Raw genomic sequence first — 27,750 nt, 5'->3', positions numbered from 1 at the left:
CGCGGTTTTCTTTATTCCTCGGAGCCCCTCTGGGATTCAGCCGCAGGGGCCGAGACAAGAGCTGCGCCTCCTAGTGGTCCTCAGGAGCCGGGCGCCGGGAGACTCGGGGGTCGGGCGTTGGCGGGTCCAGGGGCGGGGCGAGGGCGGCAGTGGGCGGGGCGAGGGCGGCAGTGGGCGGGGCGCCTGCGGGGTGGAGACGGGCCCTGCCGCACCGCCTCCGCCGCCCCGCAGGCCCCGAGCCCTTGCACTCCAGCCACTGTCCGACCCCTAGTCTCTGCGTCCCGGCGTCTCTGCGTCCCGGCACCGACAAGATGACGCTCAAGGCGAGCGAGAGCGAGAGCGGGGGCAGTATGCGTACGGCGCTCTCCGACCTCTACCTGGAGCACTTGCTGCAGAAGCGCAGCCGGCCGGAGGTGAGCGGGCCCCGTGGGTCCCCAGATCGCGGGGTGCGGGGCCAGGACTCGGGTCCAGGTGGCGCCGCCCGCTGCAGGACCTCCCCTGGCTGCGGCCTTGTCTCCGGGGGTCCTGTCCCCTGGGGTCCTTTCCCCGGGGTGAAGGCCGAGGCGGCCAGCAGGGTGTGTGGACTTTGAGGGGCGGTGGGTGGTTGCCCCCAGCAGCCCTTTTAGGTGGGAATCCGGAGAGGCCGAGGCCTGGTCAGAGTGCTTATTAAGGTTAAGGAAACTTCTTCGTGGACGGAAATCAGGGTAGCAGAAAGACTTGAAGGAGCAGATCCAAGAGTAGGTCTGCTTCGTGGGTGTAGAAATGCTTGTGTTTGGTCAGCAGAAAAGGTTGTAAAAGCCAACTGTCCCTCTGAAGTGCTCACTCACTGTCCCTCTGCATATAGGTAGGCAGAACCCCTTGTGCTAGTGTGCAAATGCAGTAGCCCTTGTGTATTTGTGGGTAGACAAGGAATGCAGGGATTTCAGAGGTAATTCTGCCCTCCTGATTCCTGTGATGGGCTGGAAAGACCTGTTAACCTCTGTCCTCAAAGATGCCACAGAGAAGGTTGGGTGTTTTCTTCTTATCTCTCATAGTTCTGGGTGTGGGTTGGACCCAGCAAGGTAAGGCTGTTGCTCAGGGTCTCAGGCAGGGGCACAGCCACCAGAAGGCTCACTTAGTACCTCACTGTCTGGAGGCTGAGGCTGGCTCTGAGTTGGAGCTGTCAGCCACAGACCAGCAGCCCCTCCATGTGGCCTAGCCTTCCTCACAGCATGGTGGCCAGGTACCAATGACTGTCCACAGAGAGAAGGATGTGGGGAGAGAGAGCTAGGCAGATGACCCAGCCTCAGAAGTCACAGCGTCACTCTCTTTCCTAGACTGCAAGATCTTCCAGGGCACGCCTATTTCACATTCACTGTTTTTATTTTAAATGCCTTATGAATGACTCCTCAGAAAGGTTTGCTGAATTAATAAATGACTGAGAGGAGGACATTAAAGATTTAGCATAACCTTCTGCCTTCACAGGTGAGGAAACTTAAGATCCCCGAGGCAAAGCAAACTGTAGAGCTGCAGACTCTGGGCTGGGTGGCATTATCTCAAGGAAAACACATAAACATGAGAACTGAGGCTGGATTTTGTATCTGCAGACTCCAAACTCAGTGTACTCTCTGCTTTGCCACATCACCACTCCTTTACACCGCCCTCAGTGCCGTGTTCACACCTGTCTATCGTTTCAAATCGGGATTGCAATAGTCTAGGATTAAACGATCTGTGGCATGAACAGGTGGGGAATTTTTTTCTGCCCTATGACCAGCTCACTTGGCTGAGCCTTAGTTTTTTTCAAAATAATCTCTATTAAATTTACTTTTGGCAGATTTATTGAGGTATCATTAACATACATGTAATTCACGAATTAAATTGTGCAGTTCGATGAGATTTGACAAATGCATCCAGTCATGATATAGAATATTTACATCACTCCAGAAAGTTCCCTCTTGGTACTTTACAGTCAGTCCCCCAGCCCTGGAAATCTGGAAACCACACTGCAAATGGATCTTCTTTCTTTTTTTTTTTTTTTTTTTTTTTTTTATTAAATTTATTGAGGTGACAGTTGTTAGTAAAATTACATAGATTTCAGGTGTACAATTCTGTATTACATCATCTATAAATCCCGTTGTGTGAATATATGGTGATGGAAGGATCTTCTTTCTGATACTATCCTTTTGCCTTTTCGAGACTGTCTTGTAAATGGAATCCTATTATGTGCCGTGTTTTTTCTAGCTGGCTTCTTCCAGTTGGCATAGGCTCAGTCCCACCTATAACTCCATGACCAGACCTTGTGTAAACCTTACGGGCAGGTTAAGACATTGTCTGCCTTTTTGAAAGAGGCCCTATCACTCCAGGAGTTAGGTTGTGGGTGCACCGTCTAAATAAATAGCAGTTTCTGTGAGGCTGTGAGTTTATCCTAAAATACTGGGTGCAGTGTACGGGTTAGCCCGTTTGTTTTGGTGTTATTAAAGGACTTGAAGAAGCTGAAATAAGAAAACTTACTAAATTCCTGAATGAAATAGTATCCAGACCAGCCAAGGTGTGGACATCGGAGGGAGAATCTCCACCTGGTGACTGGTGTCTTGACCCCACGAACCTGCTGATTTTTATTTCCTCAGATTCACCTTCCCTTTGGGGCTCTTACCATCTTTGCTGCCAACACTAGGCTCTGCCTCTCACTCGCTGTGTGGCCTTGGGCAAGTTGCTGAAGCTCTCTGTGCCTTAGGTGTCTCTTTGTAAAATGGACCTGCTAGGAGGGTTGTGGTGATGTTTACCCAAAGTAACGCTTGTCAAGCACCTCAGATCTCACTGGGACATTGAACCACATGGGGACATCCAACATCTCTCTAAGAGCTGCCTGTCCAGTAACAGTCAACATGTCTCCCTATCCTGGCAAGAAGCAAGAAAACCTGTGAGGAAGTTGTTGGCTGTAATGGAATTCATAAAATTATGTTGCTGCAGGCTTCATTTAAAGGGATTGCTTTCTGTAAAAGTTCTAAAGACTCAAAACCCAAAGTTTCTCTTTTGACTGTACTCCACATGTGATATTAAAATAGTATGTCAGTCAATCATTTTGCAATAGGTTTGAGCTGTAGCCTGTTTCCTGTGTTTAAGTACAGTTCCTTCCTTGGAGAAACTGATTTCCTAAGCTCTCTCTGGCCTTATTCTGTACAGTAGTAGCCATTAGTGCACATAAAATTGGTTCTAAAATTCTTAATGCTACTTTTCAGTCTTATTTTGAAGCAGTACTTTTCCACAACCTGAAGCAGCAGGTCGAGAATCCCTGAAAATTCACTCGGCCCTATCTCACATCAAAAAATGACCTAACAAATAAGTCAGGCCCCAGGCGAGTTTCCACTAAGACCGGTCTGTTGATTCCTAGGCCCTGGGATGCAGCATTACTCCACACTGGTCATCATTCGTTCTGGGCTACTGTGCACAGGTCTGGTGCCGAGGCTAAGACATAACTAAGTGAGGACTCAGGCCAGCGTAGGGTACTGGGAAGCTGTTGGAACCTGTGTCTTTTCACAAAAAGGATAATGGAAAATAAAGTGTGATTTTTCAAATTATTTAGTCCTCCCCCCACTTTCCCAGTACAGGGTATGGTCTCGGCCAGTGTGGCTCGATCAGTGCTCTTCCCTTCCAGGAACTTTGTGACCCCCTTTTTAAATTAAAGGACTTGGTATACCTTGCAGATAAGAATCTGGTGTCTTTGTGACCACTTGTAGGCTAAGTAGATTAGAATTTTATCATGTAAATACTAGTCAATATTTTCAATTAGAGAAGATAACCTTTTCTAACGCATTTGTTCTCTAACACTGAATTAGCTATTCCAGGTCCAGATCAATTCCCCTTAAATCAGGGTTTTTCTGACCTTGGCAGTTTGAATCTGGTAATTCCTGGTTGGGAAAAGTAATACCCACAGCCATCCCCAGTTGTGACCATCAAAAATGTCTTGAGACATTGCTAAATGTACCCTGGGGCAAGGGAGACAAGTCAGTTGACATTTCATTGATTCAGAGATTGTCCCCAGGCAGTGAATGGCTCAAACCTTTCAATGTTGCTTTAAAAAAGGAGGACTCTAAGTGTGGAGTGTAGAAAAGCAAGAGCTGGGGGCGTGGGGAAGTGACTGAGGGGTGGGGAACAGGAAGGTAAGCTGGGAGTTAGGGAACCAGAATACAACTTTCGCAGTGTGGAATTTTCTTTTCCATTCTTCATTTTTTTTCTTTTTTCTTCATATAAAGATATACGTGAGCAAACTACATATATATGTTTTTGCTCAAAAGCCACCTTTCCTTTCCTGCGAGGCCTTTTCTGGACACTGTTTAAAATTGCAGCCTCCCCCCCCCACCCCATGTCTGCCTCATTTTCCTCCATAGCACACATCATCATCTCTGAATATTCCGTCTATAACACACGGATTGAGTGCTCACTGGGACGCCCACTTAGGGAGGACAGTGTGTGTCTCTTAGTCGCTGCTGTACCCCCAAGCACCTGCATACATCTTCCTGAGATGAGGACCAGTCCTCTCAGGGGTTCCAGCTCCTGTGGGGCTCAACTTGCCCAAGCCATGTGGAGGAGCAACCCTCCTGACACTTGGCCTCCAGTGACAGATGATGGTAGCAGAGAGTGCCCTGCGATTCCTGTAGGGATGAACTTCCATTAATACCCTGTGTGCTGTGCCTGCGTTCTCTCCTTGAACCCTCACAAACTCTGAAATCCATGCCCTTGATTTAAGTCCTGGAGTTGGAGACTTGCTAGCTTTTTAACTTTGGACAACTTGCTAAACCGCTTCACACAAAATGGAAATGAGGATTTCACGAATGGTGTTCTGTACACAGTCCGGGTGCTGGTTTAATGGCGGTCTCTGGCTTTGCAGGCCTGTGCTTCTTTTTGTGTGGAGCTACTTGGGTTTCCTGTTTTCCTTCAGTGGAAGGAGAAGCCTTTGCCTGTGTACATAGTACACTGTCTAGATAACGTGCATTGGAAAAGGATCTTTAGAGACCTGGCCTTTGGATCGATGTATGTTCTCCAACGGATTTACTGCCTGCGAAACAATGCGCCTAGTTAATGTATAATTTTAAGACAGAACTTGCCAGAAAGTCCTGGCTCTCAGGCCTTCCTCTCCCCTCAACTCTTTTCCCCAGCTCTTGTCGTTTGGGGTTAAATGGCGCTCATCCCTTTCATCTCTTTCTAAGACTGCCTTGGAGGACTCTTGGTTTTCTCATAGTGTCTCTTGTTTTTTCCCCCCAAAAGTGGAACAAAATCCAGGGGGGCAAAGAGTGGGGTATTTGCATGCTCCTCGGCCCGGGCTGTAGCAGGCTGGCAGCAGTTGCAGGGCAGTTCCTGGGCTCTGCTATCTTTGGTGATCACTCACTTTCTTGGTGTGGGCCTTCTCCTACGTCTCTTTGCCACCGTGCAGCTGGCAAAGAGCCTAACAGTAGGCTGAGCTATGTTTCTTCTTTCCTATGTTCTGTCACTCATTTGTAATCCGATTGTTTGGATGAGAAAACCAGCTTTAACTGCCCCTGCTTTATTCACCCCCACCCCCACCCCCACCCCTCAAGCTTGTTTTTCATCTCTTTTTTAATCCCAACTTCCTCTGAGCAACTACCTCTGCCCTTTGAACCCCTTGCAGATGTTTCCTCCAGAGGGGGTTTCAGAGTCTCAGGCTTGCCACTCCAGCAGTTTGTAGGAATAAAAGCCTAGAAGTTGCAGAGCAAAGGCCTGCCCTGGACTTGTGGGTGGATGTTTCCTCCCCAGTGTCTCCTGAATCTGGGCAGTCACCTTTAGTCAGAGCCACCCCCGCTTGCCTTGTCACTGGTGGGGGGTAGGCCTACCATAGCCCTGGGGCTTCCCATGTCCACTGGAGATGAGGATAGGGGTTTTAAAGTTGTGAAGTGAACACTGCAAAATGGAACCTAGTACCTTTGACCTTTAGTGTTTGTTCAACATTGCTCATGTCACTTCCCAGTCACATGACTGAAGAATGAGCAGCATATGCATCGGTAGTCATCCATGTCATCAGTGAACGCTGAGCGAGCTCCTGGTAGAGTCAGGCACTGTTCTAGGTCCCTGGGTCCGTGAGTGAAGACAGCAGACGGAGAGCTCCACCTGTGTGGGACTGACATTCCAGAATAAGAAAATAAACAAGTAACACATGCAGAGCACATTGGGACACATTACCAGCTATGTACAGACGACACATTAGAGGAGATCAGGGAGTCAGGACAGGGGCTTGGTATGTAGCCCCAGGAATGGTTGAACAGGTGGGACAGACTGCGGTTGAAATTGTCAACCTGGACTAGTTAGTTATCCTGAGTCAAAGGTAAATCCCTTTCTCCCCAGCTCAGCCTGTGCCAGTTGCACAGCGGGCCCACTAGGGTGCGAGTTCATCCGGCAGAACTTGTGTCTGAATCCCGATTCTTCTGTCTGTGTCTGCACCTCCCCCTGAAGGAAGAGCAGACGTCCCTTTGGTCTGTCCCCAGGACTTCCTGTCTTCTTCTCGTCATTCCCCTGCAGTTGCCGTCCTCCTCACCATTCAGAAAGCTTCTGTGACGCTCCATTTGCTAGTTCTGAAGAAAACTGACCACCTTGGTCTGTGTCCCTTGAGCACTTACAGTCTAAGGCAGTCTTAAACTTGATGGAGTATATCTTTCCTATTTATCATTTCTGTTGGATACATGAATGAATGAAGGATTTCTCCTCATAGTAATGAGCCGCTGAAGGGCAGAGACCGTGACTGAACTATGTCAAGCTCTCTTGCACTTAATGTACTCTCGGACCCACAGATTGAGTTAAATGATCGCCTTTCCTCTGTGTGTGTGGGGACATATATACACACAGACATCAAGTGTAGACGTATGTCTGCGTAGCTCTGCTCCTAAATTTCTGTAGTGAGGAGATACAAGGGGCCAGCTGAAGGAGCATGCTGTAAGGTGAGGTCAAGGAGAAGCTGGCCCTTCCTTGCCGAGGGAAGTGTCACTGAAGACAACCCGGGGGTGAGGGCTAAGTAAGCTGGGTAGAGGATGTCTCAGGCAGACAGGGTGGCTCCGGGACAAATTCACGATGGAGAAGATTGTGTTTTGCTTTTGGAAGCCTTACTTTTGTGAGTTGGTTCTTTAGTGTCCACACTGGAGGCTTCCGTTTACCTTAGTCATCACTTGTAACTTCTGGGTGAGGATGATAGTGAGTCTTAGTCATTGCAGGGGCAAGGACTTGATGAATAAGCACTTTTGAAAAACCAACCTTTGGGATAGCAACTCTTGAACTTTTCTGACTGGAATGTGTTCTGCCTTGGGTAAGCTTTGCTGAGTCCTTACTTTAAAGGCTGATGTGTTAAAATCAATCTTTGTGATAAAGCTGAATCAGAAGTTTATCTGCCTCTTCCAGGTACACTATCATGTAGGCTTCTCCCCCTTTCAAAGGTCATTTTGTATTCTGTGGACTAAGACTTTCTAATCTGTCATTATTTACAACATTATACGGGGATCCATCAAGTCTGAAAACACATGCCAATCATCGCAAATGGCTTACTGGTGGTGGTACATTACAGCACACGATAAAGTAATATGATCCATTTTCCAGACCTTATGGGCCACCTGTATACTGCTATAGTTACCAACACACACCTTGGTCTATGTCCCTTGAGCACTTACAATCTGATAACAGACTGTAATACAGACTGTATACAGCAGTTGCTGATAAACCCAGAAAATGAATTTCCGAGTTTGGTTTTCAGCTTTCTCAGCCCTGCAGTTACTGTTGATAAGAGATTCATAAGCCAGGGTCAAGGAAAGTCCTGAGTTTTATTGCATGCTTTGCATTAGAAATGTGAGATTTGAGCTCATCATATTTTTGCAGCAATTATTCAATCAGTGCTCCTTGAATTCCTCATTCTGTATACTTGATCTGTCATATATGTACATGGCAAAAACATGCAAACAGTACCAATGATTAATTTAAGAAAAGGAATTCTAAAAAAAAAAGAAAAGAAAAGAAAAAAAGAAAAGGAATTCTTCCTTCCCACTCGATGCTGCTTTTACTCTGTTTTTTAATTGATGATAAAATATATTATATTATTATATTATTAGTTTCAGGTACCTCTGTTGTTGTTGTTTTTTATTGCACTTAGAGAGATATTTGGTCCCCTGCCCTTTAGATGAATCTGTGGCTGTAGCAACCTAGCTTTGAAGAGTTTTAACCCCATGGTCCCAGGTCACCATGGGCAGTGCTTTGAGGATCTGTTTGGTCACTGTGTATCATGGCTTCTTACTTCTCCATTCCAGAATAGGAATGGGAAACTCAATGGATCATATTATTTCAATCTCATAGTCTGAAAACTGATCCTGTATACTGCATATTTCTCAAGTATCTGCTGCCTGTACTCATTCTTTGACACCAAGCTCTTTTAGTTATAGTTCTATGGTTGCAAACAAGTGTTTGCCAGCCATTCTTCTAGTTATTTCATGCAATAAGTTCAACTCTGTCTACTAGGAGCTCAGTAGCAGTACAGTCTCAAATCATGGAACTGACATTTATATGCTGTGTCAGTGTATTTCTATGTCATTTTATCATATGTAGATATACGTAACCACCACCACAATCAAAGAACTATCTCATTACCACAAAGACCTCCCTGGTGCTACCCCTCTATTGTCACATCTCTCCTCATTCCCACCATCCCTAACCCTTGGCAACCACTAACCTGTTCTCCATCTCTATAATTTTGTCATCACAAGAATGTTATAGAAATGGAATGATATATAGTATGCAACCTTTTGAGATTGGCTTTTGTCACTCATCAGAATGCCTTTTAGATCCATCCCAGCTTGTTGTGTGTATTAATAGTTTGTTCCATTTTATCGCTGAGAAGTGTTCCAGGGTATGGATGGACCATAGTCTGTTGAACTGCTCACCTATGTTGTAGGTCATTCTGGTTGTTTCCAGGCTTTGGTATTATGAATAAAGCTGTTATGAACTTTCATGTACAGGTTTTGTGTGAACATTTCTTAAGAGTGCCCAGCTCCCTTCCCAAATGGCTGGACCATTTTACATTCCCACCAGCACTGGATGAGATTCAGTTTCTTTGCATCCTTACCAGCATTTAGTGTTGTCACTGTTTTTTAACCTTAGCCATTCTGATAGGTGTATCATGGTATCTCATTATGGCTTTAATTTGCATTTCTCTCTGATGGGTAATGATATTGGACATCTTTTCATATCCTCATTTGCCATCTTTCCTTGCATATCCCTTTAGTGAAATATCTGTTCATGTCTTTTGCTCATTTTCTGATTAGATTGTTTTTATTATTGACTATTCAACATTCTTTATATATTCTAGATACTAGTCTTTTGTTGGATGTGGATTTGTTCATGTTTTTTGTTGGTCCATAGCTTGTCTCTTGATAACCTTCATACATGCTTTCACAGAGCAAACGTTTTTAGTTTTTAAGAGTTCTAAGTTATCAATTTTTCCTTTTATGGATCCTGCTTTTGGTGTTAGGCATAAGAATCCTTTGTCTAGCCCTAAATCTTGACAGTTGTCTCCTTTTTTTTTTCTTTTTTTTTTTCCTTTTTTTTTTTGGTAAAAAGTTTTAAAGTTTTCCATTTTACGTTTAAGCCCATGATCCATTTTATAAAGTGTGCGGTTTAGGTTAGTGTTTCTCTTTTTGCCTGTGGATTTCTGATTGCTCCAGCACCATTTGTTGCAAAGCCTACCCTTCCTCCATTGAATTGCTTCTTCTCCACCTTTGTCAAAATCAACTGGGCATGTCTGTGTGGCTCTATTTCTGGGTTCTTCATTGTGTTCCACTAATCTGTGTGTCTATGCCATGCAGTCTTGATTACTTGTAACTTTTTAAATCTTGAAACTGTGTACACTGAATCCTTCTATTGTTTTAGCTATTCAAGAGCCTGTGCCTTTCCAACCCATACATGATTTTTTAGGTCATTCAGAGGTGCTTTTAGTGTAACCTATATGGATCAGGTGAGGGAAGCTGCTTGTGTATGAGGAAAAGAACATCTCAGGTGCGATACAATCAGGAGTCAACACTTGGCTCCTGCACCAGGAAGCACTAGGGGATGACCTGGACAATGGCGCGCCCTTCTGCAGCGGCAGCCATTCCTCAGCCCCACCCAGCAGCTTTATCCTACTTGTTGCTTAGCCCAGTTCTCCCGGATCTTGTTTGGGATGGCAAGATACCCAACTCAGTTCTTTTGTCAGCCCCTTTTGCAGCCTGGGAGCATCACGTTCTGCAGTTCTGTCCGATAGGACATGAACAGGTGTCCACTGGAGAAGTTCTGGGACAGATGCCACTGTCCTGGCCCCTTTTCCTTCTTCCTGCCCGGAAAGTGGAGCTGAAGGCTGGGTCGGCAGCTTTTCAGGAGATGTTCTCATCCCAAGCCCCATTTCTTTCTTTGTCTGTACGGGGACTTCGGAGCCCCAGACTATTGAGAACTGTGACACAGTTCTCCCCGCCCGTTCCTCCTCTGTGCACATTCCAGGCTCTGCTCCCTGAACTCTGCTTGATCGATGACCATTCCCCCATCTGCTTTCCATCTTTGAGAAAGTTACTGAAATCTCTCATCCCTGATGACTTCCTCATGTGTTCTTTTTGTGTGTGTTTCTATAATATTTCCTTCTCCCCTTTGCTCTCATTTAAACAGGGTCTGGGGTGCACACAGGCACTTCGGCTGCCAACTTGAACCCGAATCACAATCACTTACGAACAGTTTATCTTGCCAGACTAGAGAACATTGTACTTTGTAGAGCTTTTAGGAATAATAGATTTTCATTCGCCTGTATCGAAATTAGTTGAAACCGAAAGGATGCATGAAATTTTGAATGCTGAACATTTTCTTTAGCAGTGTTTTTCCAAATTCTCAATGTATGTCAGTACCCCCCTACAGATAGATTTGTAAGTGAAGTACCGAGAGGTGAAGGAGTTTGCCCAGAGTTACCCAGCTGTTAGTTTAAACAGTCAGGACTCAAACCTGAACAGATTGTATGTATTGCTGCTAAAAGGTATGCCTACGATTTATAACCTGTGCTGTCTTTTTTCATTGACTGATTTCTTTTATTAAAGCAATACATGCACACAGTAAATAATTTGAAAGATTTAAGTGGCTACACGGTGAGTACAACTCCCTTCTCACCCCATCCGATAGTCACCCAATTCTCCTTCCTAGAAGCAACCACTGTTGTCTGTCTCCTTCCAGAGATAGCTTATGCATTTACAAGCAAATATGAATATATTCATTTCTCACTGTTTATGCTGATGATAGCATACCTTTCCTCACTGTGGTTTTTTTTCCTCTTAACAATATATTTTCTTGGTTAACCTCAGAACCTCCTTTTCATTGCTACATAGTGTCTGTGTGTTGGGACCCATAAGATGCAGTATGAAATATATTATTGGGTCATCCCCTGCGGAGAACCTTGAAGTTATGTGGAGTTGTGTGTTTCCAGGTATCACAAGTCAGATTGCTAAACACAACCCTATGTTAGACATTTCTGTTTTAATAGCAATGCCATATGACTCGGTGTCATGTGAGTCTAGTTGCTACACAAAGCAGTTTCTCTTTCCTGGTACTTCCCCCATTTGAGGCCACTCAATAGCTAACACGACTTCAGATGTCACCATCTTATCAGAGTTTCTGCTGACCTCTTAGAAAGGATGAAGCAAATTAAAATATCTTAAGAGACATATGTCTTTCCACAAGCCTCTACCGTCCTTGTCTCTGATCTTCCAGTTCCTTTTCTAGGCCCTAGGGTAGGTCATTGGGCACTTTTCAGGAATGAATGAATGAGTAGATCTAGATAGATAGATGATACATAGAGAGATAGATAGATAGACAGACAGATAAATACCCATTTCTCCTTCCCCACAAAGTGGATGCCAAGGTGCACCACCCACAGCCCCACCATCTTTGAGAGACACCCCTGGGTATGGCTGGCATGCAGCTGCCATCCATGTTCAGCTTGTACTCCAATACCGAATTGACCCTTCCTTCAACCAAGTTCCTCCTCCTCCATATTGTTTTTTATTTTATATTTTATCTGGGGTGGGGGACACTTTTAGAGGTTTCCACTTGGCCTTCCCACTGTGATAGCGCTTACCCTAAGACCTGGGCTACTTCAACATTGACAGATTAGAAAGACAAGGAAGAACCAGCTAAGGAGACTGAGAAGGAGCATTTCAAGGAGAAAAGAGTGACCACCTGCGAGATGCATAACCTCAGTCCAATCATGAGAAAACACTGGACAAACACAAATTGAGAGACAGCCTACAAAACAGTATCCCTGTCCTCTTCAAAAATGTCAGGGTCATGAAAGACTGAGGAACTTTTCCAAATTCAGGGAGACCAAAGAGATGTACAAACTGAGTGCAGTGCGTGATCCTGGATTGGATCCTGGTGTGAGAAAAGAAAATATGAGGGTAAGGGGGGTGGGGGGTGGGAGATGAGGGTAAGAGGGATCAAATATATGGTGATGGAAATAGAACTGACTCTGGGTGGTGAACAAACAATGGGATTTATAGATGATGTAATACAGAATTGTACACCTGAAATCTGTGTAATTTTACTAACAATTGTCACCCCAATAAATTTAAAAAATAAAATAAATAAATAAAGGGAAAACAAAGTGTGGAGATTTTTTAAAAAATAAAAAAGTATAAACATTTAAAAGAGAGAGAGAAAAAAAAGAAATTGCCAAACTCTTTTCCACAGTGGCTGCACCATTTAGCATTCCCACTGGTAGTGTATGAGAGATCCAACACTTGGTATCATCTATCTTTTTCATTTTAGCCTTCCTAGTGAGGGTGTAGTGGTCTCCTGTTGTGGTTTTAATTTGTATTTCCCTGATTACAGCGATATTGAGACTTTTTACAAGTGCCTATCTGCTATTCAAGTGTCGTCTTTGGTGAAGAGTCTGTTCACATCTTTTGCCCATCTTTTCATTGTTTGTCATCTTGTTACCGAGTTTGTAAGAGTTCCTTTTATGTTCTGGACACAAGTCTTTTGTCAGATGGGAATACTCCAAGTTTGTACTGTCAGCCTCTGCCACGCCTTTCTCATTTCTTAAGTGTCTTTTGGTGAGACATTTTTAGTTTTGCTGAAGTCAATTGTTTGTTTTTATGATTATTGTTCTCTGTATCTACTAAACCTTTGCCTACCTCAGTGAAGTTTTTAAATGAACAGATATTCTTAATTTTAAAATATTTGTCTCTTTAGTTTTCATTTTATAGTTAGGCTCTTGTTGTATGTAAGACGTGTTTTCCCACTCCAATGTTATGAAGGTATGCTGTTTTCTTCTCAAAGCTTGGTTGTTTTACCTTTCACGTTTGGAGCTATAATCCCTCTGGAATTGGGACTTGTATATAAAATGACGTGGGATTCACACTTATTTTTCCCACATGCTTATCTGATTGATCCAGCACCATTCATTACAAAGACTACGCTTTCGCCGCTGCACTGCAGTGTCACCTTTTTCATCAGCCAGCTGACCACGTATGTGTGCGTCTGCTTTTGCACTTTGTAGTCTGCTACACTGGCCTTTTAAGAAAGAGGTCTTGCTATCTAGTAGTGTAAGTTGTCCAGCTTTGCTGTCATCAAGATTGGGGGGAAGGGATCACAGTGGAGACGTCCTCTTGCATTGGTGGGAGGGGTGTGATGATCTCACCTAGATGTAGCCATTTGGTTTGGGTTGGTATTATGGTTATCACAGGCCAAGGGCTGGCCTGACGTGCCTAATCCTCCAGATAGAACTCCTTTATGGTCTAAGAGCTGATTTGTGAGAGTCTGATGCTAACCTGAATCACATTTACTGCTGTGTGACCCGGAGCATCCAGAAAGAAAGAGGGAAGAGAGCCACTGAGTCGCATGCTCCCCAGTGCTCCTGTCCCTGCACAAGCACTCATTGTTTGGAATGGGAAAGGCCGTTGTCATCTGCACTCACTTTTCCCCTTTATTGATGCATTCCTAGTGCAGTTGTCCCCTCTGCCTCCTCCCATTATGAATGACTTCCACTCTGGATCTTTGCTGTGGAGTGTGTGCATGTGTGTGTGTGTGGGCACCATATACGTACCCAGCCCCTTACCAGAAACCCCTGGGGCCCAATGTGCATTAGAAATCAGACTTTTTTGAATTGTATTATATTTTCTGTGATTCCCCCAGCAGGGTCCAGGCCAGCACCCTGTAAACCAAACACATTAATATTTCTGCAGCAAACTGTATAAACATGTCTAATAAGTTGGCTAAATAAAGCTTCCAAACAGCTTCACATCAATTCAAATGAGATTGGATGCCAAACCTATGAAAAAAACTTGTGTTTCAAAACCTTTGGATTTTACCATTGTAGTTACAGACTGTGATGGTGGGACTTTGCTGTTCATTTCATACATTGCTCTTTTGTTTTGACCTGATAGGCCATGTCGCACCAGTTGAATGCCATGACCGAGGACATGTATACCAATGGGTCTGCTGCCCCAGGTAGCCCTACCCAGGCTAAGGGGCAGGAGGTGCGGAAGGTGCGACTCATACAGTTCGAGAAGGTCACAGAGGAGCCCATGGTAATTCTTTGTCATATTTTCACCCACTGCCTACTCTCAACCCCATAAGTCACTGGGCTACAAGAGGAAACTCAGAAGGCAACTTTCCTATGGTCTCTCTGTCTCCATCTCTAGCTCCTCCTTCATGCCCATTCTAGTTGAGGACCACCCCAGGTATAGATGGAAAATATTTCACCTGAGAAACTGCCTTCAATTGTCTTAAAGATAACCTCAGAAAGAACCTAAAATAAAGCTGACTGAACCATTGTCTTCATTTCAGGGAATCACTCTGAAGCTGAATGAGAAGCAGTCCTGTACGGTGGCAAGAATTCTTCATGGTGGCATGATTCATAGACAAGGTACTCTGTGGGGCCCTAGTTTGTGTTTCATTCACCTCAGTGGTGTGGGACGTGAAGCTTATAATCTTCAAAACTAGCAGCATTTGGGCGTGTGTGCCGAGAGATTGTTTGTGGCTTAATAACTGTGTCTTTAGAATAATCATGTGATAAGATCTTCATAGGAATTGCCCAGGGTCACCATCTCTCCCTCTGAGCATTTCTTATACACCTGTTTATATATACTGGTATTTTTCCAGTTAGTTAATATTTGAGCAATTACTGTATGCAACCCATTGCATTAGAGTTTGAATACATATTGGTGAAGAAAACAGACTGTCTCTACCTCCTGGAGCTAACAGTTAATTTGAGAAATTAGACATTAAACATTTCCTACCCCATTCGTTCTTACCGTTTTATGTTGAGTTTTGTATTTAGGGTGGCACAAATATTGGTGAGCACTCTTCACATAGAATCTAAATGTTGATTAACTTTACTATTAGGTTAGCATTTTGGGGTCTTAGCTAAACAACAAAGAAACATCAAACTTGCTGGTGAATGAGGAGTACTGCGTTCTTTGCATTGCTCTGTTATTCTTTTTAGTATGTTCAGGTGTATCATAGCCTCCTGGGATCTGTAGCTACTCCAATTCCAGGGAACTTTGAGGACGAGGTGCTTTTATTCTGCTATTGGAATACTGAGGTCAGGAAGGATGAGATAGTCTTAAAGTGTCAAGCGCTTACCTCGATACATCCCTCAAAGAAATCAAAAGAACATGCATGGTTGAATGTATTCAGTCCTGAGCATTTTACACGCAGTCATTTGTATAATATTCTCTAGATCGTGGTTTCTTTTCTGTGGTATCTTGAGTTACATTGGCAGCTCTTGTTTGAATGTTTATTCTTCTGTGGACTGATTTTTCATCTCATGGTAGGCTCCCTTCACGTCGGGGATGAGATCCTAGAAATCAATGGCACAAACGTGACTAACCACTCAGTAGATCAGCTGCAGAAGGCGATGGTGGGTATTTGCTATGCCACTGTCTTCCTGAAGTGTGGATCCACATTGGCGTCAGCGTACCTCATTTTTCTGTCAAAGTATTTGTATCTCGTGGGGGAGACTATCACCATTACTATTCTTTATTCTGTGCAAGAAATGAGTGTTCTCTGCTTTTGTTCAGTAAACTTCTAAAACAAGGCAAATAACCCACAGCATCTGTCTAGAAGGAACATTGGACTGGGCGTCAGAAGGCCTTGGTCTTTAATGGCAGCTCTGAATCCCCGCCTTACTTTATTCTAGCCCTGGGATTTTGAGCAAGACAATGAACTTCTCTAAGTCATCCGTGAAGTGAAGATAACAATCCCTATCCTATGTCACAGATTTGTCATCAAGAGCACATAAGATATTAGAATGAGAAGTTGAGTGTGCTGTTTAGATTCAATTGGTATTTGTTGAGCACCTACTATGTGCCAGGCATTGTGCTTGGTGTTTGTGTTGGCTCTCATATTTGCCCCTCCAGATTCTTCACCATCCTTCTCCACCCCTACACACACTAGAGCTTGTTCCTGTAACCAAAGCATTAAAAACCCCATCTGGTGGTTAGGTGTCATTGGCCACCGCCAGCAGGAGCCACACATTAGGCACTGGGGAGTGAGGTGCTAGGGTACCTGCCAGGGAATGAACCAGATAACAGCAACTTGCGGGGGGAAGTGTCATTTGAACCAAAGTGTCGTTTTTCACTTGAGACAGAGATGAGGAAACTGAACCTTGGATAGTTTTGAAACTTGCTCATGGTCACATGACTGGAATTAGCTTTAATCAAAACTCCTTGCTTACACTTCTGCTTGTGACCAAGTTGAAGAAAGGGGACCATATTTCCCCTGTCTCTTGAAATGACAGAAATCCTAAATGTCCATTCACCTAACGACAGTTTCAAAAATAATAATTCAAGCAAAAACTGGTAGAACTACAAGAAGAAAACTACAAATCCATGATTATAGTCCAATATTTCAATAACTTTCTTTTAATAGTCGACCGACCAAAGAGCCAGCAAATTAGTGAGAATACAGAAGATGCAAACAACACTGTAAACCTACTTGACCTAATATACAGAGCACTCAGAACACACATTGTTGTCAAGTGCACAAGGAGCATTCTCCAGGATTGATCATAAAACACACCTCAGCAGATTTAAAGGATTCAAATCGTACAAAGTGTGTTGTCCAACCACAATGAAATTAAATTAGAAATCCAAAACAGAAAGATATTTGGAAATCCCTAAATATTGTAAATTAAATAACACACGTCTAAAGCCCACAGGCCACAGAAGGGAAATTAGAAAATACCTTGAAGTGAATAAAGATGAGAACACAGTGTATCAGAGTTTGTGGAATGCCACTAAAGCAGTGCCGAAGTTGAAGTTTAGAGCACAAAATGCCTATATTAGAAAACAAGAAAGGTCTCAATTGATGGCCTCAGCTTCCACCTTAAGAAACTAGAAAAAGGGTACATTAACACAATAAGGGATAAAAACTATATGCTCATCTCAATAGATGCAGAAAAGGCATTTGACAAAATTCAACATCCTTTTATGATAAAAACTCAACACAATAGGTATAGAAGGAACATATCTAAACATAATAAAGGCCACATATGAGAAACACACAGCTACTCAATGGTGAAAAGCTGGAAGCTAAGATCAGGAACAAGACAGTAGAATTGCTATCTTTTGGAAAAGTGATTTGAGGCTAGCTATTAAAATGTGCTTACCCTTTGATTCTGCATTTCCACCATGGTATTCTATAAAAACCAAAATGCAAATATGTAAGCACATATGTTCAAGCATGTCTATTGCAGCAGATTGTAGTGAGAAAAAAAATAACTGGCACCAATCATAATGCCCAGTGATCAGGAAGATGGCTGAATAAAGTCTGATACAGCCATAGTGTGGAATGCTGCATAGCCATTAAAAAGAATGAATGACATCTTCATGCATGGATCCAGAAGCACATCCATGAAGTAAAGCAAGTTATAGTGTAATATATATGTAAAATCCCATTTTTGTTTAAAACAACAAAAATGCATACATATGAATATGTATATATGTGTAAATGTTTTATTGGTGTAGAGAAAGATGTGGATATATGTGGGCTAGGGTTCATTTTAGGTACTTCTAGGTAGTTTTTGTGGTCGAGTGTGGGGAGGAGGGGAAATCCTTAGATTTTTCTTCATTATTCTTTGTAAGACCTCCGTGTTGTTACACTGGTTTATGGGTCACATGACACTTGTATTGATGGAGGGAATTGTCCTACAGATTTTCAAAGTGTACAGTAAAGATGGCTCCTGGGGAAGAAAAACACATGGGACTTTTGAGGGGGGAAAATTCGTTTATGAAATTCCAAATCATCCAAGTTATTTTTCCTTAAAATTTTATTTCCCCTGTTTTTTTTTTCAACAGAAAGAAACCAAAGGAATTATCTCATTAAAAGTAATTCCCAACCAGCAAAATCGCCTCCCTGCACTACAGGTAGGTAGCGCCATTTTCTCTGCGGTGATAATAGCAGAATTCAGGCCCAGTGTTGAGATTTGATTGAAGTGATGTGATTCAGACTTTTAAGTTCTAAATATCTCACAGATGTAACCGCTGGCTGCTCTCTAAACTAAGCTAACATCCATTACAAACAGGCAGGCCTTCTTTCTGACGACTAGCATGGTTGGCACCTTGCTGACTATTTGTAATGCATGTGAAAGGAAAAGGTAATCTCCTTATTCTGTAATGCCAGAGGAAAATGGGCAAAGAGAACAAGAGAGCATTCACAGGAGGAAAAAAGCAAATGGCTTTGAACATGTGAAAAAACATCCAATTTTACCAGTCATCAAAGAGAGAAATAGCTTGGTTAGGGCCTTCGCAGATGAATGTAGAAGGAGTTGTTTTTGTTTTTAAATAACTGAAGCTTCTATTGCAGATTACTAAAATAACAAGTTCAGGGTCTTTAATAGATATATGAGTGTTCATATTTTCAATTTCTTGTTCTGTCACTTTTGGTACATTGTGTTTTTCAAGGGATTTGTCAAATGATGTGAAATTATTCATGACATCTTCTTATAACCTTTTAAACATCTCTTGGATCTCTGATCTCTACTGGGAAATTGTATCTTTTCTATTTTCTTAATCAGCCTTGCTAGGGTGTTCTTAATATCATGAATCTTCAAAGAAGCAATTTTGCCTTTGTGGATCCTGTCAATTCTATTTTCTGTTTCACTTGTTTCTGCTCTTTGTTCTTTCTTTCTTTGGGTTGGATTTGCACCCCTAATCTTCCTACCTGTGGTAACCAGTATGGAATTCTGATACAGTTTCTTCTAGTGTTTTTTCTATGTATAGGTAAATAGTTTTTTTAAATGTCAAGTATACTAAATACTGTTTTTTTGTTTAATGATATTCTCATTTAATGTTATATCAGCAGCATTTTGCAAGAGCATTAAATATTATTCTACAAACTGATTTTTATGGGTACATTGTCATGTATTCAATAGATGACCATAACTTAACTAAATTCCCCATTCCTGGAAAATTAGGTCATTTCCATAGTTCACTCTTAAATAACGCTGTGGTGAACATACTTATCCATACATTGTAACTGACAACTTTGCATAGAAGTGGACTGTGGGATCAAGGGGTATCAGCTCAGACCAGTAAACAAACATGTTGACCCAGAAAGGCATTTCATACCTTGTTGGAGGGTTCAGCTCTGACCCCTCCACAGACACAACAGTAACTAGTTCCTGTCACTCCAGCTCCCCCTCCATTCTTGCCTCCGTGTCATTCATTCAATCCTGACCCTACTTATTTACAGCAGAACTTTCTACTTCAGTGTGTCGATGCTGGTGTTTCTCTTGAAGCTGCCACTGCAGGTCCCCTTGCCTTCTTTTCCAGATGTTCATGAGAGCACAATTTGACTATGATCCCAAAAAGGACAATCTGATTCCCTGCAAGGAGGCGGGACTGAAGTTTGTCACTGGGGATGTTATCCAGATCATCAACAAGGATGACAGTAACTGGTGGCAAGGGCGGGTGGAAGGCTCCTCCAAGGAGTCAGCAGGACTGATCCCTTCTCCTGAGCTGCAGGAATGGTGAGCCAATTTTGTACAGGTGGGGTTTGCAGATGGAATGCACCTATGCCGCCACAAATAATGCTTTAACTTCAAAACTCTGTCATCTTGTGTGTGGTGTCTGTTTCTTGACCAGGCCAGCTTCCTTGGCATAATGGATGTGGTGAGGGGGTCGGGGGTGGACAACAGTGAGTTGATAAGCCTCGCTGGCAGGCCTTTACAGGAAAGGAGACCTGAATAGCTCTTCATTCATCTGTGAGCCTCTGTTTCCTCAAATGCTTTCCCTATGGTTACTTGTTTTGAGTGGCAGTGCTGAGAAGGTATCTTCTGAGTCCCGCAGAAAATAGTCAGATTTTTAATATGTGTCCTTTACGCAAATTCCCAGTACATATAAAATGAGGTGAGAATCCACATTTATTGTTCCCATCTGCTTATCTGATTGATCCAGCACCATTTATTATGAAGACCATGCTTTTCCCATTGCACTGCAGCATCACCTTTTTCATAAACAAGCTCAGACAGGTGGGTGCCAGGCCCAAAGCCCTCTGCCAGCTGCCATCCAGACTAATGCAGGGATGGCTTCCCAGGGCTCACCCACCTCCCTCATGTTCTTATGTGGGTGTTCAAACACCTGGCAGTGGAAATGTGTCCAGGAAGTGAACCCCACTGCATCCTCCCATAGAAGCAGCCTGACCATTCCAGCTGGGCTTTTTCTACCTCTCTCTTTGCAGAACCCTCAGCTCTAGGCACCCCAAATCCAAGCGCAATACCAAGAATACCATGTACACATTGGCTCACATGATTTGTCTTCCATTCTGGTCTATAAACCCTGCTCATCACAGACCCAGAGCTGTCTACACACGAGAGAAGCTGAGAGAAGGGGAGTGGGAGATGGAGGAGTGCAGGGTAAAGACAGAGAAGAAGAGAGAGAGAGACAGAGAGACAGAGAGGTTGAATGGGTGCTGACACAAACAGAGAGTGAGAGGCTTAGAAAGAGCGGGGTGTGAGAGAGATTGAAGAGGAGCAAGGATAGGTTATGAGAAAGAGACACACACAGGGCGAGTAAGGGGGAGGGAGACAGAGACACATACAGACACTGAAAAGAAAGAGAGGCTGAGAGACACACAGAAAGTGAGGGGCTGAGGGAGAGTGGGGGAGAAGATAAGAGTGAATGGGGACAGTGTTAGAGACACACAGAATGAGTGGCTGGCAGAGGGTGAGAGAGAGGAGAGGCGTGAAGGACAACACGAGGATTTTTGGTAATTACAAAGGGACGGAGGCAGAGCAGTCTGGAAGTTTAGTGTAGAAGGGAAAGAGGGTCACCGAGCCCTGTCACAGCACAGATGAACGTCCCTGGAGTTTTTACACCGAGGGTCCGCTGACATTCTTGGTCGTCTTTTCTTACCAGGCGAGTGGCAAGTGTGGCTCAGTCTGCTCCGAGCGCAGCCCCGAGCTGCAGTCCCTTCGGAAAGAAGAAGAAATACAAAGACAAGTACCTTGCCAAGCACAGCGCAAGTAAGCTTCCTGGGCCTCCTGTCTGCAGGCTCCTGGCAGCGAAGGGGAGATGGCGTGGGGCACAGTGGGACGTACGTTATGCAGAAAGCATGCTGTTCAGGTTTTCTTTTATTGCATCCATCCTCCCAAGCTCACTGCGATGAGTGAGACAATGCCAGTACATGGAAAGGAAGGCTAGTGGTCTGCTCACACCTGCTCATCATCCTCACCCCTCGGGTAACCAACTGAACAGCCTTCCAGAACTTTCAGTGTATCACTGCCAACGGCATTACCAGCTGGAAGGTCTGAGCAACCCCAGAGAATGGCATGTTTTCCTGAGAACTAATTCCAGCTTTGTTTTTTACCTACTGTAGTTGCAAATACAAGACACTAAAATTATGAACGGGTTTTCAAGCATGTTGTGGATAACAAGTGAATAATAATCTACCATTTATTAAATGCCTCTGTCCTGCTAGGAGCATTCTAGATAAAGATAGGAGCAGGAGAAAAATCACAGAACCCGAAATCACCCCCGCGTGATTTCTCCCTAGCTCTGGAAATGAACATTGCTTGCTTTTCTGTGTCTCTAGTTTTTGACCAACTGGATGTCGTTTCCTATGAGGAAGTTGTTCGGCTCCCTGCGTTCAAGAGGAAGACCCTGGTGCTGATCGGTATCTTCTCATTGCCCCGTGTTGCTTTGCTAGTTCGAGTACATTGGTGTCCTTATTCTCCTGCCTGTTGTATATCGCTGTTCTTCCAAAAAAGAAAAGACTGGCAAACAAGAAGTAAAGTCTCAGATACTCCATGTAGAGCAGATATGAGGAATTTTCTGAGTTCTCACAAACACACCATCTGGGTTCACCTTAAAAGGGAAACTGAACCTAGCCAGTTTTTCAGCAACTAGTTCTTTTAGGTTGGGTTTGGTGTTGGCCCGTCCTCAGGTGGGTTTGGTTCTTTGTTCATCTGGTTGGCAGGAAGTGCGTTCCAGTCCTATGCGTGTTTTGTTTGTTTGTTTCTTTGTTTGTTTAAGTGCCTGTGTTAGAGTGCTTTGTTAGCAACCTGCGGGGCCCTGAGAAGTCTTCTGTGCCCATTAGTCATGCACACGAGCCCTGGCCTTGAAATGAAATAAGTCCTTGGCTCCGGTGGGTGGCTCACATCCCTGTCTTTAAAGTCAAAATATTAATTGATTAGAAGGTCTGTATTAGGGTTCTGGTCAAATTTCCAGTTAAAACACTGGCTTGAGTTCAGTTCTATTCATTTTGGAGAGCTCAGTCAAGCAAATATCCTTAGAACATGGGCAAAACCCCTTGTGTGCTAGCTGGCTCCTCTGTGGCATTAACACTTATGTTCTGAGTCCTGACCTTTTGCCCTTAGAAAGAGCCTCCTCCCCCAATGGGACGCAGGCCCGAAGCCCCAAATCCTCCTGCGTTTAAAGGAATGCTTGCACCTGTCCCCAGTCCAGAAGCTGTGCCAACTCACTTTGACCTGTTGGTGATTTGGGGCTCTGAGAGATGAAAACCCATATCCTATCCCTACTCCCATCCCTTTGTCTTTGAGGAAAGAAATGGAAGCCTTCATTAAAATCATAGCAACATGGATTCTCTCTTCTCTAACTAAGCCTTTCTTCTCTCCTTCTGCAGGAGCCAGTGGGGTGGGTCGCAGCCACATTAAAAATACCCTGCTCAGCCAGGATCCGGAGAAGTTCGCGTACCCTGCCCCGTGTGAGTAGCTCTGGGGGCCTGGGAGGGCAGGTGGGACCACCAGTCTCCATCCGAGATACCATAGTGGCCTTTTAGGGGTGGTTATTTGATTTTAAATGTTTGATTATAAAAACAAAACACAATTTAGAAAAGATACACATTTGTACCCATAATCGCTCCAGCTAACAATGTAATTGTGTTGTTTTCCTATTCTTTTCTGTGCTGTTTATGTACATAACAGAGGCAGTAGTAAACATTTTTATCCTGCTTTCAAAATTAGTGAGTAATATGTTATTAAAAACATTACTTTTTAAACTTTATATTATAAATATTTGCTCAGGTGCCTCAATCACTCTGAGAACTCTTCTAGTCCACTGAGTGGCTACGCTGTAATTTCCTCAGTTATCCACTATTGTTCGACGTCTAGGCTACCTCTGATTTCTCATGAAATGTGTTCTCATGAAAATGTGTTCATGAAATCAGAGCAGCACTCAGGAGAGGCACAAACAATCTCAGCAGCAGTCCCAGGTAGGGGGAGAATCGGGTCAGTGGTCAGGTGGGGCATTTCCATTCCCATATCACTTCTGGCGTCTATTCCCAGGAAGAGATTCTACAAATCAAAGCAGGAAAGCAGATTCAAAACCTGATATTAGTATTTTTTTATTCCTTCTCCATTTTGCCTTTAGGGACATTGTGACACACTGAGGACAGAAAGCAAATGACCCTGGGTTGAGGAGTGAATGGGGAAATCTAGAAGTAGAAATACCAGTACAGACTTGTCATTCAATAAGTTTGAACGAGAAGGGAGTTAGAGAAAGGGTGACGGGTGACAATAACATCACAACGAGGAGATGTTTTATAAGATGGAAAGTGAGATGCACGTGTGGCTGTGGATTGACAATGCGGATGGATATTGGGCGGTCCACTGCGGCCGGGCGGGGAGGATTGGGTTTCAAGCTACAATATCTGGGGCATATTTTACTTAGAGGCCAGTTTATATGAGTAATAGTAAGTGTTGTGACGTAAGGACATTCCAACATTTAACAATATGAGTTTAAATGAAACCAAAGTACTCTTCTTTCCAAACTATAAAAAGAAAACTTCAGCTATACTTCCAAGAAATCCTGACCACTGCCTATAGATGTGTTTTAAAAGTATGTCCAGCTGTCATTTCTCCATTTTTCAGCTTCAGTATTCCTGGGGTTGGTGGTTTTTCCTAACATGTGACTTCATGTTAGGGAAGATGATGATAGGACTTTTCTGTGTTGGGCTTTGCCTCTTGAAGGGTAAACATGTTCTGGGAGGATGGGGAGTTTCCTGATGGGCATCGTCGCCTATCATCAGCCCTTAGGGATCCCGTGGGAGAAAACCCTCTGTTAAATTCTCAGTGCCAAAGACAGGTCGGGTTTCAGTTCAGACACCACAGTCCATGGCGAGGACCCTGACTTGGTCAGCAGTTCGGGTTCTTGTGCACAGATACAACACGGCAGCCCAAGAAGAATGAGGAAGACGGGAAGGAGTACCACTTCATCTCCACGGAGGAGATGACCAGGGGCATCTCTGCCAACGAGTTCCTGGAGTTTGGCAGCTACCAGGGCAACATGTTTGGCACCAAATTTGAAACAGTGCACCAGATTCATCAGCAGGACAAGATTGCCATCCTTGACATCGAGCCCCAGGTGGGTGGGCACAGAAAGGCGGGAGTGGATGGGGAAGGGGGAGCTGAAGAGTGAAGCTCATAGGAATCTTTGCAGAGCTCAAATTTGCTTCATATACTTTCAATGGGGTCTTCTGCAAGAACAGTAGTACTGGAAACCACGGAAATAGTACTGGGCTCGGTGAAGCCCAGAGATGCTTATAGAGGAATGCATCATGACAGCTGTTTTTTAATCTTTTCTTCCTCCCTCCCCTTCCTCTTTTCCTAGACCCTGAAGATTGTTCGGACAGCAGAACTTTCACCTTTCATTGTGTTCATCGCACCTACTGACCAGGGCACTCAGGTGGGAAGGAGGCAGATGTGCAGGGTGGGGGGCGTTCTCTCTCTGGGCTTGCCCAGCGTGGGACATCAGTCCAGATCACTAGCCAGAGTGTTTCAGCTTGGGACCAAATCACCCGTGATTCTCCTAGCTACAACTTTCCTTCCTGCAAGGCCAAGAAGCCAAAGGGCATATGCACGTTCTATTCACTCAGCAGTTATTAAACCACTAGCTAGGCCAATAACCATGCTAGGCAATGGGGACGCAGCCATTGTTCCAGAAGTGCTCAGGGTCCAGTGGCAAAGATGGACACTTGGGTAAATCTTGACAATGGTGCAACATGGGCTCAAGTGGGGCAAGCAGGGACAACTGTGAAGGAGATGGCACTAAAACCATCCTGGGGTGTGGTGTGGCTGTGGGGAGATAGGGAGAGGAGAGGAAGGAGGCCAGAAATACACTGAAAAGCCTCTCCTGCTGCCCACTCCCCAGTTTCTACCCTGCACACACTTTGCTGCACCCTCCTTTTTTACTGAACACAATAGAGATCTTTCCGTATCCGTATTGAGCTTCTTCTTTTTCAGTAGCTGCGTGCTCTCCCATTGCGTGCACCATGTTTCCCCAAAAATAAGACCTAGCCGGACAATTAGCTATGATGCATCTTTTGAAGCAAAAAATAATATAAGACCCGGTCTTATTTTACTATAGTATTTTTTTAAAAAATATATATATATAATTTTTTGCTCCAAAAAGATGCATTAGAGCTAATTGTCCAGCTAGGTCATACTTTTGGGGAAACACGGTATGTAGCTTCATTATTTAGTATCACTATTCCCTTCTTTATGGCTATTTGGGTAGTTTTAAACCTTGAACTATTATAAATAATACTGCAACCAATGCCCCTGTACATATGGCATTTCACATGTGCAAATATGTCGGAAAAACTGCAGGCAGGATGGCCAGGTCCAAGTATGCATGCTTTGGGAATTGGGAATTGTGACAGAGATTACCTGGGAGAGTGCTTGCTTCCCTGTGCCAGCATGTTATCCAAACTTCCATTTCTGGCCAATGGAATAGAGGGGAAAATGAAATCTCATTGTACTTTCATCTTACACTATAAGTGGTTGAGTATCTTGTTAGACTCTTAAGGGCCACTTGTATCGCCTTTTCTGTTAACACCTGGTCATATCCTTAGCTTATTGTTTTATTGGGTTATTGGCATTTTTCTTGTTGATTTCTAGGAACTCTTGTTAGGGTAATTAGCCCTTTATGATATCAGTTCCAAATATTTGTTTTCCAGTTTGGCATATCTTTTGGTGTTTATTGCTACGGAAACATTTTGACTTGTATGGAGTAAAATAATCAGTCTTTTCATGGCCACTTGGTTTGGGTCCTAGAAAGAGGCCTGGGGTTGTACATTGCCGTTATCGTTGTCCTGGGATTGCAGCTCTGATAGTTGCTGAAATTGCTTTCCATGTTCAAAGGCAAGAACTGGGAGATGCTGGTGAAGTCCATGCCATCTCAACATAGCTACTGGTCTTCCAGAGAGCTCTGATTATTTATAATCAAGGTTAGTTTGAGATCCTCTGGGAATTGGTGTTCTTCCATGTCCGACTCTTAACATTTTCCAGCAAGGTCTTCAGGGTATGAGTGTTTAAGCAGGTGACTGGGAGCCAGGCAATGGTCACAATAGTCAACACCCACTTAAAAGCTGTCACTGGCCTCTCCAGCTTCATCAGTGGCTATTTCTCTCTTTGCAGACGGAAGCCCTTCAGCAGCTGCAGAAGGACTCAGAGGCCATCCGCAGCCAGTATGCACATTACTTCGACCTCTCACTGGTCAATAATGGCGTTGATGAAACCCTTCAGAAATTGCAAGACGCCTTTGACCAAGCATGCAGTTCTCCACAGTGGGTGCCTGTCTCCTGGGTTTACTAAGCTTGCAGAATACGGGGAACTACTGTACGCCCCTCTTGTGTCTGGAACTCCATTCCCCTTGCTTTGAGACAAACAGGGTCACTCCAGCTAGTTTTGTCAGCTTTCAGCTCTATGCAACTATCCTAATTAGGCCAGTGGGTGTCAGTCTTGTTCAAGTTTCTGAAGGGCTGGTCTCTGGTTTTCCTGATACCCAGGGCCTCGCTGATAAGGATTTCAAAAGGATATGTGGAAATTGAGGGCCAGAAGTACTATCCAAATACTAATAATCAACGATGGCACACATGGGGAGGAAAAGCAATGGACCCTGTCCTTCGAAAGCCTCAGCTCCTTCTTTAATCACACTGGGCATTTCATTTATCTTTACTTTGAAAAAAGCACTTTGAACTGGAACTTTCTAAAATGCCAAAATGAAACAGCTGTGCTATAGGATGTGCTCTAGGAAAACGTTCAAAAGCAATAAACAATGTTGCTGTTAAAATGCCAATAACCTTGTAAATCTCTGGATTTCCACCTGTTCCACAAGCCTCTGGAAAGGGAAATATCACCCGCTTTATTTCAGCTCCTGGAGGACGGCATCCACACCAGATGGTTCCCTCAAACCAGTGACAATCTTAAGGGTCTAGAATAACCCAACCTCTCTTGTACGGGGCAGGGGGGGGGTC

General features: G+C 43.9%; 1 protein-coding gene across 1 annotated transcript; it reads left to right on the top strand.

The window, feature by feature from the left end:
- Positions 1-170: 170 nt before the first annotated feature.
- MPP1 (MAGUK p55 scaffold protein 1) lies at positions 171-27,575 on the top strand. Its single transcript, XM_019716089.2, has 12 exons — positions 171-413; positions 14,418-14,561; positions 14,821-14,899; positions 15,810-15,895; positions 18,333-18,401; positions 19,809-20,005; positions 21,393-21,499; positions 22,069-22,149; positions 23,119-23,199; positions 24,655-24,857; positions 25,104-25,178; positions 26,912-27,575. Exons 1-12 carry the CDS (start codon positions 312-314, stop codon positions 27,086-27,088), a joined length of 1,401 nt encoding a protein of 466 aa, XP_019571648.1. The 5' UTR covers positions 171-311; the 3' UTR covers positions 27,089-27,575.
- Positions 27,576-27,750: the final 175 nt, after the last annotated feature.

This window comes from Rhinolophus sinicus, chromosome X, assembly GCF_036562045.2.
Source record: "Rhinolophus sinicus isolate RSC01 chromosome X, ASM3656204v1, whole genome shotgun sequence".
Lineage (NCBI taxonomy): Eukaryota > Metazoa > Chordata > Mammalia > Chiroptera > Rhinolophidae > Rhinolophus > Rhinolophus sinicus.
Note: the sequence above shows the minus strand (reverse complement) of the source record. Positions and strands in the feature narration are given on the sequence as shown.